This window comes from Dendropsophus ebraccatus, chromosome 5, assembly GCF_027789765.1.
Source record: "Dendropsophus ebraccatus isolate aDenEbr1 chromosome 5, aDenEbr1.pat, whole genome shotgun sequence".
NCBI classification, from domain to species: Eukaryota; Metazoa; Chordata; class Amphibia; order Anura; family Hylidae; genus Dendropsophus; species Dendropsophus ebraccatus.
In genome coordinates, this window is record NC_091458.1 from 143,575,501 (window position 1) to 143,597,108 (window position 21,608).

General features: G+C 47.7%; 1 protein-coding gene across 4 annotated transcripts in view; it reads left to right on the forward strand.

Moving 5' to 3' along the window:
• The first annotated feature begins 11,803 nt into the window (after positions 1-11,803).
• The window catches only part of NAV1 (neuron navigator 1), a 300,773-nt gene continuing 290,968 nt past the window's right edge, over positions 11,804-21,608 (forward strand). For all 4 annotated transcript variants that reach the window (XM_069971515.1, XM_069971517.1, XM_069971516.1 and 1 more), the window contains exons 1-2: positions 11,804-12,145; positions 12,409-12,933. In XM_069971515.1, the coding sequence (XP_069827616.1) occupies positions 12,423-12,933 (511 nt within the window). In that variant the 5' untranslated portion in view covers positions 11,804-12,145; positions 12,409-12,422. The remainder of the gene's footprint in view (positions 12,146-12,408; positions 12,934-21,608) is intronic.

Genomic DNA, 21,608 nt, shown 5'->3' on the forward strand with positions numbered 1-21,608 from the left:
ACCGGGGGAGAAAACATTCAAAATTAGAGATAAGCTTGAGGAGTTATCTAACCAAAAATTTTGGAAGGAACGTGGCCTTAGTAAAGTGCAGTGCTTTTTTGAACAAGGTCTTCTCAGGAAAAGGGAGGATATTTTTGTAGGCTGTGAAGAGGTCTGGCAAAATAGATTTAGTTATTCACAGTTAAAACACGCATTTCACAAAACACGCAATAAAGATTTTTTGTTAAAGGGGTTGTCCGGCGATAAAAAATTATTCACAGAATAACACACATTACAAAGTTATACAACTTTGTAATGTATGTTATGTCTGTGAATGGCCCCCTTCCCCGTGTCCCACCACCCCCACCCCTGTACCCGGAAGTGTGGTGCGCTATACATTACCTGTCACGTGCCGACCACGGTCTCCGATCGTCAGCAGTGACGTCTTCTTCGGGAGGCCAGCGGATCTTCCCGAGTGCCGGCCGCCCTCTGCAGCGTCATCCGAAGCTCAGCCGCGATTGGCTGAGCATAACTGTGCTCAGCCAATCGCGGCTGAGCAGCTGATGACGTGGCCGCGTCATCAGCCGCGATTGGCTGAGCACAGTTATGCTCAGCCAATCGCGGCTGAGCTTCGGATGACGCTGCAGAGGGCGGCCGGCACTCGGGAAGATCCGCTGGCCTCCCGAAGAAGACGTCACTGCTGACGATTGGAGACCGTGGACGACACGAGATGCGGTGAGTATAATGCACCACACTTCCGGGTCTAGCGTGGGTGGGGGGAAACACGGGGAAGGGGGCCATTCACAGACATAACATACATTACAAAGTTGTATAACTTTGTAATGTGTGTTATTCTGTGAATAATTTTTTATCGCCGGACAACCCCTTTAATCATGGGTAATGAGGGAATTGATAGAATTATGTCTTTGATAAAAGGGAGGGGGCTCCCTTCACAAATATACACAATATTATTGGGAGAAAGGTATGAAATGGTAGTGCCTTCCCAGAGGGTTAAGTGGGAGAGGGTGTGTGGTTTATTTTCTGATTCTACATGGGTGGGTATTGTTAGGAGTGTGGGGAGAGTATCACAGAATTTTGAGCACAAACCTATTCAATTTAAAATTTTGCACAGAGTGCACTACGCACCATTGTTTTTGCACAACGTAGGTGTTCGGGAGAATTCAAGTTGTGATAAATGTGGAGAGACAGAGGCAGACCTGACCCATATGTACTGGTTGTGTCCTAGAGTTAAGAAATATTGGATGGAAGTAGTGGTAGTTTTGGAAAGCAAAGGTATTTTTAAAGGGCAATTGTCATTGGAGGTAGCTGTATTAGGGGAGGAACCTGAAGAGAGGATGGGGGGAAAGTTGTTGGCTAAGTTGTTGCTCCTTGCAAGACTGATAATATTGAGAAATTGGACAGGGAAGGCCGGACCAACTATAGAAGAATGGGAAAATCATTAAAAGATATGACTGGATGTCAGCTAGGGAGGAGTAGAGAGGAGAGGTATAGGAAATTGTAGGAAAAGTGTTTTTTTTTTTTCTCTTTCCTTTCCCCCCTCTCTGTTCTCCAGGGCTGGCAGGGGTGGGTAGGGTGTGGGTGGGTAGGGGGTTTATAGGATATTGTATTTATTCTTGAACTATTGGGGAAGATAAGTTTTGTATATGTATGCGATATTGTTTTCCTAATTTAAAGGAAGAATGTCAATGGTTTGTAAGGAAAATTAAAGGGAACCTGTCACCCCCCGTGCCGGGGTGACAGGCTCCCGACCCCCCGTTAGAGCCCTCTATACTTACCTAATCCCGCCGGGTCCCGCTTCTGAAGGTGGTTGGGTGACGGAGATCTCAGCCGCTGCAGCCCGGCGCGCGCTGAGAGATGAGTCCATCGCTCATAGAGAATGACGGAGCGCTGGACTCTCCTGTCATTCTCTATGGGTGTTGGACTTATCTCTCAGCGCGCGCGCTGGGCTGCAGCGGCTGAGATCTTCATCACCCGACCACCTCCAGAAGCGGGACCCGGCGGGATTAGGTAAGTATATGGGGCTCTAACGGGGGGTCGGGAGCCTGTCACCCCGGCACGGGGGGTGACAGGTTCCCTTTAAGAAATAAAGACTAAAAAAAAAAAAAAAAAAGAGAGATGAGATGAGCGAATTGCTAATTCAAATAAAGTGAAGTGGATTGGATCCAACTTTTCTCAGCATCCTGGGAGGACTGGCAGGGAGCAAAGCAGCACTGAGAGCTGGCGGCTTGATGAGTGGAGCGCAGATCAAACAAAGCGCTTTGCTTCATTTATATCAGCACAGTGGCTGGGGTCCTGGGCTCAAATCCCACCAAGGGCAACATCTGCAAAGAGTTACCGCTACTCCAGTTTCCTCCCACACCTAAAAAACATACAGATAGGTGGATTTAGATTGTGAGCCCTATTGGGGACAGGGAGCAATAATTGGTGAAGCTATGTAAAGTGCTGCGGAATCTGTGTGCCCTATACAAATAAAAGCATTATTATTATTATTATTATTATTATCAGTGATCAGGAGCGCTCGCAGTAAAGGTGCCGGGTCTGGACATTTAGGAGCTATGGGGGCCTGGATCCGGCGGGCCCCATAGCAGCCGCTATTGCTGCAGTTCCACCACTGTATAGTAAGGTTTCTGTGCCTGATAGACCTGGAATGGACAGGATACAGTGTAGAAGATAAGTATTTGATATAGTCACCCTTAGTATTTCCTTCAGTCTTTTGGTCAGTCTTTTTTTCAAGCAAAACCAGTAGGTTGAAAACACAGAACAGCTAACGGGGAGATTTATCAAACTGGTGTAAATATGCAAAAGTGGAGCCCGTGGAGCCTCATTGAAGAGTCTCAAAACACAGGACTAGCCAGATATCCCTCCGGGAAGGACCCAGCCAGGGGGCAGCTCCTGTTAGGAAACCACCAAATCCACCATATTAAGTGGCCCTATAAGTCAATGTAATGACAAGGGATAAACAAGGCTAGGTAACCGCGCCTCTCTTTTGCATATTCATGTTTCCCAGGGGGCAATGCACCTAGGACTTCACTGCATTCAGCGCTTTCACTAGGAGCCGGCAGTGTTGTCGTTTGGCTGGTCTCCCTGAGTTCAGCAATCTGTTTCTCAAACTGGTGTAGTAGAATTGTCTTAGTTGCCCCTAGCAACCAATCAGATTCCCAAGACAATTCTACTTTACACCAATTTGATAAATCTACCCGTGTTTTTTAGGCTAAAAAAGCCAGTTTTTTGATAATGAAGGTCATTAATAATGATCATTAACAAAGAACGGACATTTTTCACCTAAAAAAGACAATGTAGGAACATAGTCTATCTGTGAAAATCTTTCCATTGGGCCCTCTCGGTTCCACTCCTGATCTTGGCTACAAATACTGACCAAAATACTAACAGAAATACTGACCAAAATACAATGAGTGTACATAGCCAAACATTGAAGAATTCTGGCTCTTCACACTACGGAACCTGAGCTGAGAATTTCCGCCGGATTCCATAGCTCGTACCTGTTCATGGCCTCTCCGCCCGTGCCAATGGTGTCTATGGCATGGGCGGAGAGGCGCGGGGCTGTGAACAGGTACGAGCTACAGAATCCATCGGAAATTCTCAGCTCGGGTTCCGTAGTGTGAACCTACTCTTAGGGTGGGTTCACACTACGGAATTCTCACGGATAAACTCTGTGGAATTCTGCTGTCTGTCCGCGCGCACGGCCGCGCGCCTTTCCGACGGCTCCATAGACACCATTCTATGGGCCGGCGTATTCCGCTATCTGCCGAAAGAAGTGATATTATCCGCGAGAATTCCTCAGTATGAACCCACCCTTACACAGAGAGATTTATTTGACAGATTTTTTAAGCCAAAGCCAGAAAGAGACTATGAACAGGTCATAAAGAAAAAAAAAAGATTTCTCCTCTTTTCAAATCCATTCCTGGCTTTAAAAATCTGTCAGATAAATCTCTCTGAGTAAGGCTGGGTTAACAACACGTTTTTGCAATCCGTTTTTTTCATCAGTTTTTGCAAAAACGGATGCATTTGTGTGCATCCATTTTTCCATTGACGTCTATTATAAAAAAGGGATCAAAATGCATCTGTTGTTTTTAACGTACACAAAAATAAGGTCAGCTACGTTTTTGTGTACGTTAAAAAAAATGAGGCAATTTGATCCTTTTTTTTTTATAATGAAAGTCAATGGAAAAACGGATCAGACGGATGAACACAAATGCATCCGTTTTTTGCAAAAACGGATGAAAAATCAGATTGCAAAAAACGTAGCGTGAACCCAGCCTAAGGGTGGAATCACACGTACCGGATTTGCAGCGGATTTTATGCTGCATGTTCGCAGCGAAATCAGCTGTGGATCCCTTCACTGTAATTTTCAATGAGATTACTACATACTTACAGTGGGATTGTAATTAAGTAAATGCCAGCCCCCTTAATCCACTGCACGGCCTTTAATCAGTGCACGGCCCTTAATCAGTGCACGGCCCCGCCACAGTCACCGATTGGCTGGACGGGACCTACAGGAGCCTCAGATGCAGCCGGAGTGCGGACCAGGTAAAGTACATTTACCTACTAGCAGCGAGATGACAATCCCACTGCAAGTATGTAATCTCATTGAAAATGAGTGAAGGTATTCGCAACTGGTTTCCCTGCAAACTCGCAGCATGAAATCCGCTGCTGATCCGGTACATGTGATCCCACCCTAAAGGACCCTTAGGTTCCATTTACACAAAAAGATTATCTGACAGATTGTCTGCCAAAGCCAGGAATGTATTTGAAAAGAGGAAAAATCTCAGGCTTTCCTTTATGACCAGATCTCTGTTTATAGTCTGTTTCTGGCTTTGGTTTCAAATCTTTGGCTGATAATCTGTCAGATAACTGGACTGGACCCTAACAGACCTGTTAGTTTTTCTATAAGAAGCTGCTTCTACTCATTAACTTGATTACCTGCCCCTGTTTGATCTCATTATTCATATAAAAAAACCTGTCCACACTCAATCACACGCTTTGCAGTCATGGATTAAAGGGGGTTATCCAACAAAAATATTTTTCTTTCAAATCAACTGGTTTCAAAATGTTAAATAGATTTGTAATTCACTTCCCATACTTATCAGCTGCTGTATGTCCTGCAGGAAATGTTTTTTCTTTTCTGTCTGACACAGTGCTTTCTGCTGCCACCTCTGTCCATGTCAGAAACTGTCCAGAGCAGCAGTAAATTCCCATAGCAAACCTCTCCTTCTGTGGATAGTTCCTGTCCAAAGATGTCGGCAGAAAGCACTGTGTCAGACTGAAAAGAAAACAACATTTCCTGCAGGACATACAGCAGCTGATAATTACAGGAAGACTTGAGATTTTTATATAGAAGTAAACTACAAATCTATTTAGTTTTCTGAAAGAAAAAGATTTTCGATGGACAACCCCTTTAATCCTTTAAAGACAGAGCGTATTTTCATTTTTGCGCCTTCAATTTTTCCTCCCTTGCTTAAAAGGCCAAGCCGCTTGCATTTTTTCACCTAGAGACCCACCAGAGCCCTTATTTTTTTGCACCACTAACTGAACTCTGCAATGACAGACTTCATTTTTGCATACAATAGGCTGTGAAAAAAATTATATGTTAAAATATATATGGTGAAATTAAAAATAAAAAGCATTTTTTTTTTATTTGGGGGGGGGGGGGGGGGGGTGTTTCGTGTTTATGCCCCCTCCTCTGTTTCTTTGGAATATGTATTAATTTCTGTATTAGTGGCACATATAGATAGCCTGGTTATTCTGGGTGTATCTGGAACAGGACAATTATTACGCACCTGATTTTGTGGAATATGTATTTTCTCCTGTAAACAGCACATGCATTCTGATCATTCTAGATTTACAAAAATTACTATGTATCTGTTTCTATGGTATGTGTTAAAGGGGAACTCCAAGGAAATGTAAATATCCCAGGCTAGCAAAAGGTGGGGGAATATAATAAAGAATCTATATTTACTAGAACTGAGCAGAAGTCGAGCATATTTAAGTCCGATCATTCTGCATTTGAATACCAGTGGCTGAAGAAAACCTATGGCTGTATCTACGTTTTTGTGGACCTCCTAGGGCTGCATCCAACTTCTTTAGCCACCAGTATTCTATTGCCGAACAATCCTACTGGTGCCCCTTTGAGTTGTGCTCATCTCTAATACATACCCATCCCTGTGCCCCTGCAGTGCAACTTAGGGTATGTTCACATCTCGTTTTTTGGCTGCACGTCAGGAATCAGTGAAAAAAGAATGTTGATGTGCAGCCCAGCTTGCGGCCGACGGCCACATTGACTTAAATGAGCAGGACGGAGTCATTATGTGTCTACGTTCTGCTCATTCACCAGATGTACACTGTATTTGTGCAGGACTCAAAAACGTGGTCGACCACGCTTTTGAGTCCAGCACAAAAGCAGTGTACGTCTGGCAAATGAGCAGAACGTAGTCACATAATGACTCCGTCCTGCTCAAGTCAATGTGCCCGTCATGTGGCCGTCGGACGCACGCTGGGCTGCTTGTCAGCATCCTGTTTTCACTGATTCCTGACGTGTAGCCGGACGTGCAGCCAAAAACGAGATGTGAACATACCCTTACTGACAGCTGCTGGTCTCCTGTTTCTCCGTGCTTTCTGCATTGTCACATCCTGGCAGGAAATACCTGATCAGCCAGGCAGTGACTGCAGCCATGTCTGATCCGTCACTCACTGGCTTAGTGGACATTTCTGTGTCTGGATGTGACGTTGAAGAATAAGGTTACAAACACACACACCGTATACGCAGCATATACGCAGCAGATCTGCAGCAGTTTTGATGCAGTGTTCAGTTATTTAGATCTAATCTGCTGCGTATTTGCTGCGTATCGCAGCAGTAAATACGCTGCGTATACGGTGTGTGTTTATACCCTAAGGGGCTGCAGGAGACTATGAGCAGTGACGTTGTGCTGCAGGGGCACAGGTAAGTATAGTTTCTCGGGCCTGTACTAGAATAATGTATGAGCATCCGTCATAGTAATGTACTGAATAATGGGCAGTAAAAAACGTAGCGGGAACACAGCCTAAAACTGAACATATATCCATTCATTCCGAGGCCTCAGGAATCTGTTTAGTTGGAATATTACTTCATCATGTTTACATAAAACCTGTTCATTCATTCTTTTTGTTCATGCTTTTTAGTATGTCCCTCATTCTTGGATGGATACAGTATAGATACTGTTATACCCCATTTCTTCTATTCATCCATTCATTTTAGCCTACAAATGGCTTCTGGCCTCCATGTTACCACGTTAGGGGATGGGGGTTATGATAATGAGTGAATGTTATCGAGCCATTTAAATGCGGCATCTTATACTGATAGTGGCATTTAGTAGGTTAAATGGCCGCCATCGCTGTGATCGCTCTGCAGTGAGCTCCATTGGACTATGCGGTACAGTACTGGCGTGCAGGAAGTCAAACCTCCCTAGTTCAGGCGATTCGCCACAGCCACCACGGCCCCTCCGGACCTGATCAGCTAGAGCCAGCGGATCGGAAACACGTAAAACTCTGCCGCCATCCTCCCTGCGCGAGACTTTGGGCGAGCCTGCTATAGCCGCTTTAGGCCTCTAGATGGCACAATGAGGTGTACGAGAACAGAGCGTCCAATAACGACATTGGCAACATTGTGCCGCTATTTCAGGGTATATACTGTAGCTAAAACATGTAAAACAGAGACACGATACTGCCTGCCAGTGAGCCCAGTGTGTGAGGAGCGGCCCGTGAGCCCAGTGTGTGAGGAGCGGCCAGTGAGGCCAGTGTGTGAGGAGCAGCCAGTGACCCCAGTGTGTGAGGAGCAGCTCGTGAGCCCAGTGTGTGAGGAGCAGCCAGTGAGGCCAGTGTGTGAGGAGCGGCCAGTGAGCCCAGTGTGTGAGGAGCGGCCAGTGTGTGAGGAGCGGCCAGTGAGGCCAGTGTGTGAGGAGCGGCCAGTGACCCCAGTGTGTGAGGAGCAGCTCGTGAGCCCAGTGTGTGAGGAGCAGCTCGTGAGCTCAGTGTGTGAGGAGCGGCCAGTGAGGCCAGTGTGTGAGGAGCGGCCCGTGAGCCCAGTGTGTGAGGAGCGGCCCGTGAGACCAGTGTGTGAGGAGCAGCTCGTGAGCCCAGTGTGTGAGGAGCAGCCAGTGAGGCCAGTGTGTGAGGAGCGGCCAGTGAGCCCAGTGTGTGAGGAGCGGCCAGTGAGGCCAGTGTGTGAGGAGCGGCCAGTGAGGCCAGTGTGTGAGGAGCGGCCAGTGACCCCAGTGTGTGAGGAGCAGCTCGTGAGCCCAGTGTGTGAGGAGCGGCCAGTGAGGCCAGTGTGTGAGGAGCGGCCAGTGACCCCAGTGTGTGAGGAGCGGCCAGTGAGCCCAGTGTGTGAGGAGCGGCCAGTGAGGCCAGTGTGTGAGGAGCGGCCAGTGTGCCCAGTGTGTGAGGAGCGGCCAGTGACCCCAGTGTGTGAGGAGCGGCCAGTGAGCCCAGTGTGTGAGGAGCGGCCAGTGAGGCCAGTGTGTGAGGAGCGGCCAGTGACCCCAGTGTGTGAGGAGCAGCTCGTGAGCCCAGTGTGTGAGGAGCGGCCAGTGAGGCCAGTGTGTGAGGAGCGGCCAGAGACCCCAGTGTGTGAGGAGCAGCTCGTGAGCCCAGTGTGTGAGGAGCGGCCAGTGAGGCCAGTGTGTGAGGAGCGGCCAGTGAGCCCAGTGTGTGAGGAGCGGCCAGTGAGCCCAGTGTGTGAGGAGCAGCTCGTGAGGCCAGTGTGTGAGGAGCGGCCAGTGAGCCCAGTGTGTGAGGAGTGGCCAGTGAGGCCAGTGTGTGAGGAGATGCCAGTGACCCCAGTGTGTGAGGAGCGGCCAGTGAGGCCAGTGTGTGAGGAGAAGCCAGTGAGCCCAGTGTGTGAGGAGCGGCCAGTGAGGCCAGTGTGTGAGGAGCGGCCAGTGAGCCCAGTGTGTGAGGAGCGGCCAGTGACACCAGTGTGTGAGGAGCAGCTCGTGAGGCCAGTGTGTGAGGAGCAGCCAGTGACCCCAGTGTGTGAGGAGCAGCCAGTGACCCCAGTGTGTGAGGAGCAGCCAGTGACCCCAGTGTGTGAGGAGCAGCCAGTGACCCCAGTGTGTGAGGAGCAGCCAGTGACCCCAGTGTGTGAGGAGCGGCCAGTGTGTGAGGAGCAGCCAGTGACCCCAGTGTGTGAGGAGCAGCCAGTGACGCCAGTGTGTGAGGAGCAGCCAGTGACCCCAGTGTGTGAGGAGCGGCCAGTGACCCCAGTGTGTGAGGAGCGGCCAGTGAGCCCAGTGTGTGAGGAGCAGCTCGTGAGGCCAGTGTGTGAGGAGCAGCCAGTGACCCCAGTGTGTGAGGAGCGGCCAGTGAGCCCAGTGTGTGAGGAGCGGCCAGTGAGCCCAGTGTGTGAGGAGCGGCCAGTGAGCCCAGTGTGTGAGGAGCGGCCAGTGACCCCAGTGTGTGAGGAGCGGCCAGTGACCCCAGTGTGTGAGGAGCGGCCAGTGAGCCCAGTGTGTGAGGAGCGGCCAGTGAGCCCAGTGTGTGAGGAGCGGCCAGTGACCCCAGTGTGTGAGGAGCGGCCAGTGACCCCAGTGTGTGAGGAGCGGCCAGTGAGCCCAGTGTGTGAGGAGCGGCCAGTGAGCCCAGTGTGTGAGGAGCGGCCAGTGAGGCCAGTGTGTGAGGAGCGGCCAGTGAGGAGCGGCCAGTGAGGCCAGTGTGTGAGGAGCGGCCAGTGAGGCCAGTGTGTGAGGAGCGGCCAGTGAGGCCAGTGTGTGAGGAGCGGCCAGTGACCCCAGTGTGTGAGGAGCGGCCAGTGAGCCCAGTGTGTGAGAAGCGGCCAGTGACCCCAGTGAGTGAGGAGCGGCCAGTGAGCCCAGTGTGTGAGGAGAGGCCAGTGACCCCAGTGTGTGAGGAGCGGCCCGTGAGCCCAGTGTGTGAGGAGCGGCCAGTGAGCCCAGTGTGTGAGGAGCGGCCAGAGAGCCCAGTGTGTGAGGAGCGGCCAGTGACCCCAGTGTGTGAGGAGCGGCCAGTGACCCCAGTGTGTGAGGAGCGGCCAGTGAGCCCTGTGTGAGAGGAGCGGCCAGTGACCCCAGTGTGTGAGGAGCGGCCAGTGACCCCAGTGTGTGAGGAGCGGCCAGTGACCCCAGTGTGTGAGGAGCGGCCAGTGACCCCAGTGTGTGAGGAGCAGCCAGTGAGCCCAGTGTGTGAGGAGCAGCCAGTGACCCCAGTGTGTGAGGAGCAGCCAGTGAGCCCAGTGTGTGAGGAGCGGCCAGTGAGCCCAGTGTGTGAGGAGCAGCCAGTGTGCCCAGTGTGTGAGGAGCGGCCAGTGACCCCAGTGTGTGAGGAGCAGCCAGTGTGCCCAGTGTGTGAGGGGAGGCCAGTGACCCCAGTGTGTGAGGAGCGGCCAGTGAGCCCAGTGTGTGAGGAGTGGCCAGTGACCCCAGTGTGTGAGGAGCAGCCAGTGAGCCCAGTGTGTGAGGAGCAGCCAGTGAGCCCAGTGTGTGAGGAGCAGCCAGTGAGCCCAGTGTGTGAGGAGCGGCCAGTGAGCCCAGTGTGTGAGGAGCAGCCAGTGTGCCCAGTGTGTGAGGAGCGGCCAGTGACCCCAGTGTGTGAGGAGCGGCCAGTGTGCCCAGTGTGTGAGGAGCGGCCAGTGAGCCCAGTGTGTGAGGAGCGGCCAGTGACCCCAGTGTGTGAGGAGCGGCCAGTGAGCCCAGTGTGTGAGGAGCGGCCAGTGAGCCCAGTGTGTGAGGAGAGGCCAGTGACCCCAGTGTGTGAGGAGCAGCCAGTGTGCCCAGTGTGTGAGGAGCGGCCAGTGACCCCAGTGTGTGAGGAGCAGCCAGTGTGCCCAGTGTGTGAGGAGAGGCCAGTGACCCCAGTGTGTGAGGAGCGGCCAGTGAGCCCAGTGTGTGAGGAGCGGCCAGTGACCCCAGTGTGTGAGGAGCGGCCAGTGAGCCCAATGTGTGAGGAGCAGCCAGTGAGCCCAGTGTGTGAGGAGCGGCCAGTGAGCCCAGTGTGTGAGGAGCGGCCAGTGACCCCAGTGTGTGAGGAGCGGCCAGTGAGCCCAATGTGTGAGGAGCAGCCAGTGAGCCCAGTGTGTGAGGAGCGGCCAGTGAGCCCAGTGTGTGAGGAGCAGCCAGTGTGCCCAGTGTGTGAGGAGCAGCCAGTGAGCCCAGTGTGTGAGGAGCAGCCAGTGAGCCCAGTGTGTGAGGAGCAGCCAGTGAGCCCAGTGTGTGAGGAGCAGCCAGTGACCCCAGTGTGTGAGGAGCGGCCAGTGAGCCCAGTGTGTGAGGAGCGGCCAGTGAGCCCAGTGTGTGAGGAGCAGCCAGTGAGCCCAGTGTGTGAGGAGCGGCCAGTGAGCCCAGTGTGTGAGGAGCGGCCAGTGAGCCCAGTGTGTGAGGAGCGGCCAGTGAGCCCAGTGTGTGAGGAGCGGCCAGTGAGCCCAGTGTGTGAGGAGCGGCCAGTGAGCCCAGTGTGTGAGGAGCGGCCAGTGAGCCCAGTGTGTGAGGAGCGGCCAGTGAGCCCAGTGTGTGAGGAGCGGCCAGTGAGCCCAGTGTGTGAGGAGCGGCCAGTGAGCCCAGTGTGTGAGGAGCAGCCAGTGTGCCCAGTGTGTGAGGAGCGGCCAGTGAGCCCAGTGTGTGAGGAGCAGCCAGTGTGCCCAGTGTGTGAGGAGAGGCCAGTGACCCCAGTGTGTGAGGAGCGGCCAGTGAGCCCAGTGTGTGAGGAGAGGCCAGTGACCCCAGTGTGTGAGGAGCAGCCAGTGTGCCCAGTGTGTGAGGAGCAGCCAGTGACAGCCCGTCTACTAGTGGCACAATGCAGCAGTAGGATGACTCCTCCTGTTTTCTGTCGCTCTGCTCCTTCCGTCCGTCTGCGCCCCGACACTTTCGTCCATCGGATCTCGCCTCTCCTTTGCAGTCCCTCCTCCTCTTTCTTCGTCTTTCTCTCTCCCTCCTCCTCCTCCTCCTGTCGCTTCCTCCCTCCTTCTTTCCTTACCTCCTCCCTTTCTCTCAGCATCCTCGGGGACGTAGAGAAAAGAGAAAGCGGAGGGAGTGCCCTGAGCCCCGGCACCGTTAGGAGCTGACAAGGGCTTCGCTGCCCGCCTGTCACCATTTCCTCAGTCCTCGTCGCTGTCCTCATCCATCCTGTCCTACATTTGCCTGTAAGCTATCTTTTTCCTTCGTATTTCCTATGTTACCCGTGCTTCCTTCTAGCCATAGGACTGTCTTCTCCACCATTTTCCATCCTTGCAAAATCTGTCTCCCTCCACCCCACGTTCTTTCTCCATTTTGCCTATGTCCTTTCTCTGATCGGTTGTAGCCTCATAGGCCCCTGGTGTGTGAGCTTGTCATTTCACTTCCCGTATTTCTATATTCCACCCTATAGACTTAGATGCCTTTATATTAATATTTCTGCTTGTTCTAGGAAGAGGAGGTGGAATGATGCAGAGGAAAGTGAAGCCGCCCTCAGGGGTGGTTCCTGGGCGCTCCGCGGAGCTGCGGGTTTTTCGGGGTCCCTCAAGTACAGCACACGAATCTCGTCTACCTGGAGCGCCTCTAAGACGCCAGCGGTCCCTTACTAATCTTTCTGTGCTGACGGATGCTGAAAAGAAATTACGTCTTTGTGGCCCTGACTGGTGTGATGACCTGTCTGCGGTGACACCACCGAGGAACCATACTGGGGGCCCAGCATCGCCTGCCATGTCCAGGGCACTATCTCGCTCAGAACACTCTCTTCTTCAACCCAGGACACCTAGCCGCATTCCACGAGGTCCATATGCCGAGGTCAAACCACTCAGTAAAACATCTGACACCACCACTGGTGGCACATCAGCAGAAGACTCTAGTAAGGAAGTACCTGATGACAAGAAGACTTTCCTCAAAGTGGATCCTGAATTGGTGGTAACTGTTCTTGGCGATTTGGAGCAGCTCCTCTTCAGTCAGATGTTGGGTAAGAGAATGAGTCTGTAAAGTGAGTCAGTAGATGAGGCCCAAGTAGACACTGTGTGACAGGTATTGGGCTGTTAAAGGAAGCTTAGTCATACACAATTAAATTTTGCTAATGGTGTACATGTCTTATGTGCATGTATGGGGTTTTGTTTCTAGGCCAATATTTTCATCTTTCTTGGCCAACACATCGGCTGTTTGATTGTTGTGGTGTTCCTTTTTTGGCTGCTTTTTGTTAGTAAAATAGTTGTAGACTACTTTTTCTTTTGGATAAATCCTTGGAATCCCGGAGAGAAGCAAGTTATTCCTGGAGTTCATAAAAAAAAAGTCATATACATTTGAAGGTGATGTGCAACCAACTTTTCAGGGTGGACTAATAGAGCTTACAGAGATAGCAGTTAGAGTAAAGATTCACTGCGGCTGCCTTCCTGGTTGTGTCAGCAAAATGTAGCCACAGCTTGCACATAGAGGATGAAAATAGCTGTTCATCCTCTCGTCATGCAGGGCGGAAAAGCTGTGAATTTTCCGGGTGGCCAGAAATTTTGCAGTGGGTTAACAAATAACATGTAGCAGGAAATTTGCACACAGGAATTGATCTACAGGGTAGATGTTCACATCAGCAGCATGCCAGTTTTCTGTTGCAAAAAGTGCAGAAATTGGTTACACCTAGGGGGAGATTTATGAAAGGGTGTAAATATACACCTGGTGTAAACTGCCCACAGCAACCAATCACAGCTCAGCTTTTATTCTACCAGAGCTGAAAGATGAACTGTGATTGGTTGCTGTGGGCAGTTTACACCAGGTGTATATTTACACCCTTTCATAAATCTCCCCCCTAGTGTTGAGTGGACCTCTCAAACTGTTCGGGTTCAACAATGTTTTCCAAACTGATTGCTCGGCATTTAATTCCCCGCGGCTACAGAAGTTGGATGCTGCTACAGGGAATCAAATGCCAAACCCGAATAGATTGACAGGTCCGCTCGATAGAGCACAGCAGATTTTCCCCATTGAATTTCGCGGAGAAGCTTGCGCTCTGACTTATCTGCAATTTAGGCTTCCCAGGATAAATTCACACTTAGCGCTAGGGCTGTTGTGGACGTGACACTTATGTATACTTACTTGTCCACCTCTGCCGCAGCTGCAGAATCCCAGGACGCAGTCCGCTGTCAGCGTTTCAGTTACATCCAGTGACATGCCACTCCCACCAGAAATAGCCACTCAGTGACAGTATAGAACCTAAGTATGAATTTTTCTTGGACAACTCTTTTAATTAGAGTAGACCAAAGCAGAATCGTTTTGCTTCGTACAAAGCAAAACCTATTTGCGCTCATATCCCTCAGGCTGCTTGCTCCATGCAGAGGGAGGATACCACCCAGGGACCGTATTGAAAATGCCTGGACAACATGGATACAGCCATGGCCAAACTAATTTGCTTTACTCATCTCTACTTTTGAAGGGGTTATGCAGCGTTAGAAAAGCACGGTCCCTTTTTTTCAGAGATAGCACAATGTTTTTTGCTATTCCATTCACTCCAATGGAGCTGAGTGGCAAAACCCCACCCAAACTGGAGACAAGAGTGGTGCTGTCTGTGGAGGAAAGTGGCCATATTTTTCAAATGCTGGATAACCCCTAGACGACCCTGGGCGTACCTCTACGCACTGGAGTCGCTAGGTGAGTTGAGAGAGGGGCCGCGCGGGGCCGCTCTGAACCGCCGCAATCCCGGGTGCTTTCTGTAGCCCGGGACCGCGGCTATAAGGGGGCACAGTCCGATCGCCGTGCCTGCTAATTAGATTTTTAAATGCAGCTGCCAAAGTTGAGAGCTGCATTTAAAAAGCAGCTTTTCCCCTGAACCCCCCAACCCCCCCTCCCCCCGCACGCGCGACGTTGGAGCCGGATGCGTCGTAATAGCGCTGATCCCAGCTCGGCACTCTATTGTTTTCGGTTGCAGCAGCCGAACGCAATAGAATGCCTATCTCATCGATCTATGCAGGATTACTATACTGCATAGATCTCTATGAGAGATCAGTGTGGTTGTACTAGAAGTCCCTCAGGGGGGCTTCTAGTATATGTGTAAAAAAAAAAAAAAAGTTTTATTATTTATAAAAAAAACCCTCCCCTAATAAAAGTTTGAATCACCCACCTTCTCCCATGTTATAAATAAAAATAAATAAACATGTTTTGTATCGCCGGGTGCGTAATCGCCCAAACTATTAATGTATTTAATTCCTGATCTCGCACGGTAAACGGCGTAAGCGCAAAACAATTCCAAAGTGCAAATTGCACATTTTTGGTCGCATCAAATCCAGAAAAATTGTAATAAAAAGAGATCAAAAAGTCGTATATGCGCAATGAAGGTACTGATAGAAAGTAAAGATCATGGCACAAAAAATTACACCTCACACAGCCCCATACACCAAAGGATAAAAGCGCTATAAGCCTGGGAATAGAGCAATTTTAAGTAACATACATTTTTTTAAAAATGGTTTGAATTTTTTAAGAGCCATCAAATAAAATAAAAGTTATACAAGTTACATATCATTGTAATCGTACCGACTTTAGAAACATATATAACAAGGCAGTTTTACCCCAGGGCGAATGGCGTAAAAACAAAAATAAAACCAAATTTAAAAAATGCATTTTTTTTTTTTTCAATTTCACCACACATTTAATTTTTTTCTGGTTTCACAGTGTACTTTATGCTAAAATTCAGCCTGTCATTGCAAAGTACAATTAGTGGCGCAAAAAATAAGGGCTCATGTGGGTTTCCAGGTGAAAAAATGCAAGTGTTACTGCCTTTTAAGCACAAGGAGGAAAAGGCGAAAACGCAAAAATTTAAATTGGCCCGGTCCTCTAAGGGTTAATCTTTCCTCATAACGAAGATGCTCCTTATTAGTTTAGTTGTCACCTTGGCACCTTTTCCAGCTCTAGGACATCCTTTCTTTGAGTTGGTGCCCAGAACGCAACAGCATATTCTAAATGAGGCCACACTAAAGCTTTATAAAGCAATAATATTATATCCATGTCCCGAGAATCCGTGCCGCTATCTGCACAAGGGCAGGCATGGGTCCTGTCAATGGCTGCATTCACTTTAATAGATCTGCGACCACAGACAATTTTACAGGACGTGTGATTGCAGCCTTAGAAGCAGCTGACTGACATTGTGTCACCCAGATCCTTCTCTACCAGTGACTCTCCCAGTGTAATGGTTTACACGAAACGATAATTGGCCCGATCGTACGATTAACGATGTCGGAGTACCGATTTTTTTTCCATAACGATCAGCGTTTAGACGGTACGATATATCGTACGGAAAATTCGTTTTACGATCGTTTTGCGATCTCTTAAGCCTATCTCACACATTGGTTAAATCGGTGAACGACTGTTCACACGGAACGATCTGCGATTTTTTTGCGAATGACAATTTGAGAACATGTTTAAAGATCAAAATGAACGATTTCTCGCTCGTCGTTTGATCGTTTGCTGCGTTTACACGTACGATTAACGTTCGAATTAGATCGTTATCACGCAAATTCGCACGATAATCGGTACGTGTAACCGCAGCATAACTCTTACTACCACATATGATACATGTGGGTTATTAGTACTTTACATTTATCCACATTAAACCTCGTTCTAAGTCCATTTACAACATCTGCACATCTTAAATACACTGCACTACAAAGCTGGGTGTCATCTGCAAAGATAGAACCATTGCTGGTAATTCCATCCTCAATAACATTGTTAAACTGACCCTTGGGGTACACCACTTATTACCGCGGACCATTCGGAGTAGGAATCATTGACCACCACCAGTTTTTACAAACATAACTTTCTAAACCTATAAACCTTAATTTCTTCATGAGACACCCATGAGGGACTATAACCACAGCCCCCCCCCATCCAGGCTTTTACTCACCTCTTCATAAAAACATATTAGATCGGTTTGACAACTTCAGTTGGAATCACACACAGCAGGTTTTGTGCCAAAGCCAAAATTTCATTCACAAGGGAAGGGAAATATAAAGGGAGGACTCGTTTTTGCTGGATCCACTTTTGGCTTAGGAGAAAAATTGAAGTGGCTGTTTAAAAAACAGGAACAAAATAAAAAACCTGCCTTATGTGATTCCAGACTTTGTAAAACCATGCTCACTATCACTTATAATACAATTACCCCCTACCTATTCCTGTATGGAGTCCCTTATAAGCCCCTCAAATAGTTTCCCCACAATGGTAGGTCACCAAAAAATTTTGTAATTCAAATCAACTGGTGCCAGGAAGTGGCAGAGATTTTAATTTACTTCTAATAAAAAATATCAAGCCTTCCAATACTTATTAGCTGGTGTATGTCCTACAGGAAGTGGTATTCTTTCCAGTCTGTAAAACAGGAGAGGTTTTCATTGGGGATTTTTTTTACTGCTCTGGACAGTTCCTGACATGGACAGAGGTGACAGCAGAGAGCACTGTGTCAGACTGGAAAGAATACAACACATTCAGCAGCTAATAAGTACTGGAAGACATGGTAAAATATCACAGTTTTGTGGCAAAATTGTAGCAAAAATGTATAATTAACACAGATTAAGACCCATGTGGGAACATAGCTTTTCCAGGATTCAGGCTGGGCCACATGAACAATCACTGGACTGTTGATTATGTGGACTCTACAATATTGTATAAAGCAGCGCTTCTCAATTCCAGTCCTCAGGTCTCACCAACAGCTCATGTTTTGAGGATATCCCATACAAAGAAAACCAGTGATAATACCTGATGCACTGAGTATAATTATATCACCTGTGAAATATTGAGGAAATGATCAAAACATGACCTGTTGGTGAGGCCTGAGGACTGGAATTGAGAAGCACTGGTACAAAGTGACTGGGCTGTGTCATGTGATCAGCATTATTAGGTTTTAGGGTACAAACCCACGCAGCAGATACGCAACAAATACGCAGCAGATTTGATGCTGTGTTCAGTTATTTAGATCTAATCTGCTGCGTATTTGCTGCGTCTTTGCTGCGTATCGCAGCAGAAAACAGCTGCGTATACAGTGTGTGGGTTTATACCCTTAGCATATGTTCACACACAGCATTTAGCGTTTATTTACCATGATTCTGTTGACTAGTTGTCCTTGTCCTTCCCTGGATTTTGGAAGGTCATAACCACTGTATTTCTGTGTCTGCCCTCTCTGCTTTGCAGGCTATGTTCTGAACACACTGCAGCTAGTCAGTGAGGTACCAGTGAGTTAGCAATTTCATTGGGTTCATAGGTCACAGGGTGAACTGGATTGCCTGCACTGGACCAGTAAAAATTGAGAATGATGTAGTTCGGTATTAGTTCATATGCTGTGTGTTTTTTAGATAACTTTGAATACCCATTAAAGGGGTTATCCAGCGCTACAAAAACATGGCCACTTTTCCCCCTCTCTTGTCTCTAGTTCAGGTGTGGTTTACAATTAAGCTCCATTAACTTCAATGGAACAGAGTTTGAAACCCCCCCCAATCTGGAGACAAGAGAGGGGGAAAAGTGGCCATATTTTTGTAGCGCTGGATAACCCCTTTAAAACATCTAGATTAAAGATTCAAAAAAATAACTTTTTAAACTTCATTTTCTTTAAAGCTTTCAAAAACCACCACTTTAATGTAATCTCCTTATTTGTGTGTTCTCGGCTTGTAATTTTTTAAGCTATTTTCAAGTTAAGTCAAAGAAACGTCAGAGCTGGTAAAGTTAGAGAGCATCAAGGAGGACAATCCACAATGATGTGCTCAGACAAAATATCCTGTTGTTAGCTTGTCATGTGACTTAGTCATTTGACTTTAGTCAAACTGATTATCTCTGATCTGTTTTCACTTAAAGTCTTGTGAAATTTAAGCTCATTATTCAGCTCTGTGTTAAAATAATATGAAGTTAATACATAGGTTCACGTATGCCTTTCATCTGAAAACCTTTTGACTTGTCTGATTTTGATCTTGTCTGGTTTCCATCTCTGTATATAAAGTTTGTGGAGCTGATGAAAACTTTTAACATATCTCTTGAAATGAAATGAAATGCCAAAAGTTGTTTTTTTTTAAAGGGAACCAATCAGAACAATTGTGTCAATATAGCTCCCAGCAGCATATAATAGACCTCTATAGCAGCTCCCCTGCCTGTCAATCATTCCCGCAGAGTGCTCTGACAGACAGAGAGCCATGACTAGTCACGGATGACTCTCTGTCCTTGATGACTAGTTGCTGTGTTTAAAAGAACATAGCACTTGAGTTTTTTACCTACAGGCCCACACAATCCCTTATTTTTTGCTATAACTATTATAATGTGCAAATACCAGAAATTTTTCCATAATATATGATTTGCGTGGTGAAAAAAAAACAACCCCCAAACTAATTTTTTTATTTTTTATTTTGGGAGATTTCATGTTCACGCTGTTCATCCTGTGGTAAAACTGACATGTTATATATGTTCCTCAAATTGGTATGATTACAACAATAGGCAACTTATATAACCTTTATTTTATTTGACTGCTTTTAAAAAATGAAAGTTAAAAAAAAAAAGGGTTCAAAATTGCTCTATTACCATCCTTATTATAACGGTTTTATTTTTGGTCTATGGGGCTGTGTGAGATGTCATTCTTTGCGCCATGTTGTGTACTTTCTATCGGTAGCTTGCTTGCCTATATGCGACTTTTTGATCACTTTTTATTAAAATTTTTCTGGATTTGATGTGATGAAAATTCAGAAATTGTGCTTTTTTGCACTTATTGCTATTACTGTGCGAGATCAGGAATGCCATAATTGTAATAGGTTGAGTGATTCCGACCTATTAATTTTATTTTATTTATGAAATGGGAAAAGGGGCATATCAACAGGTTCTTCCCAGAGAACCTGCTGATATGCCGTAGTAACTATGTATGTCACTAAATGCAAATTACTAGCATAAGAGCATTTAGGGCGTTGCTCTGGGCCGGAGAGCAACGCTGCGGGCCGCCCTCTGCCGTTCAGCCCGCCCCCTCCTGTCCAACCCGCTCCCTCCCGTCCAGCTCACTATGCATATTCATAACTGCATAGTGGGCTGTATACACTGTGGCTGCGCAGGAAAGCACAGGCTGCTTCTCGTGCATGCGTGAACCCCCCGGGCCACTGCCGATCCTCCCGGAGGTCCCTCAGGACGTAGGTATAAGAAAGACTTTATACTTTCTGAAGACGCCTCCGGGAGGATCGCCGGGGGTTCGCACATGCACAGGAAGCAGCCTGTGCATCCCTGCGCAGCCGCAGTGTATACAGCCCACTATGCAGTTATGAATATGCATAGTGGGCTGGATGGGAGGGAGCGGGTTGGACAGGAGGAGCGGGCTAGACAGGCCGCGGCGTTGCTCTCCAGCCCAGAGCAACACCCTAAATGCTCTTATGCTAGTAATTTGCATAAGAGCATTTAGTGATTTAACAAACAATGCGGGGGCGGACAGGGCTAAAAGAAGTGGCTATGTATTACTGACATACATAGCTACTACGACATATCAGCAGGTTCTCTGGGAAGTGCCGCTTTAAACTTTTTTTTTTTTTTTTACTTTATGTTTATTCTCTTTTTATTAACATCTCTTAAGATATACAAAACCATTTTGTATAAAATACAGTAATAAGAGCCCTTACCATAACCCCCGAGAGAGGTTATTTTTTACAATAAACAAGCATGTATGTCTTATCATATAAAGCGAGCTTGAACATCCTCCATTATGGCTGCCATAATAGCTATCTAGCAGCCCAATAGGGATGGGATCATTAATTAGCTGGGTACGGAGGTTGGATGGTGTGACCCCTCTCTGAACCCCCTTAACAGCGCTAGGGTGTATGGGCACACCCTAGGTCGTCAAGGACTATCTTCTGGTATCCTTATTACTTTTTAAAATTATGTTGCATTACCTTACAGCACCCTCAGGCCCATAGGTTTTATTAAAAGGATGTTGTCTCAAAAAGTTGCAACGAAAATGGCAAGGAATCCTACAGCCCTCTGACACAGAATCCCGCAAGCATGATTGACGTACATTTGTATGTGTTTTATTTCCAATATTCTGGCATCTACATTTGACCCCAAATTTGGCACGCAGGTACATTGGGTGCCCGGGAAGGTTAAAGCAAAGGTCCCGTCACTTGTCCTTACAGAAGGGGAGGGGGATGGGGAAGACTGCCCCATCGAAATGAATGGGAGAATCTTCACATTGCACACACAGGTTACATCATTAGAGCTGCATGTCTCTCCAGCAATGTTCAATTTTCTGTGCACAAATTATATTGTTGACCTATTACCAGAGAAATGCACCACAATATTTATTGCCCTGTTTCTGCAGTTTATAGAAATATACCATATGCGGCCCTGAAGTGCCAAGCGGGCGCAAGGAAATTCTCCAAAGGGAAGGAGCGCCATTTGGCTTTTGTAAGCTTAATTTGGGCAGAAATAAGGACAGAGGCCATGTTGAGTTTACAAAGCCCTCTTGCTGCCAAAACAGTGGAAACCTCCCACATATGACCCCATTATGGAGACTATACCCCTCAAGGAATGTAACAAGGGGTATAGTGAGCATATGGACCCAACTGGTGACAGGTGCAAATATGGAACAATGTGCTGTGAAAATGAAAAAAAAAATATATTTTTTAAAGTAAAATGTTGGTGAAACCTTAAATTTTTCATTTTTAC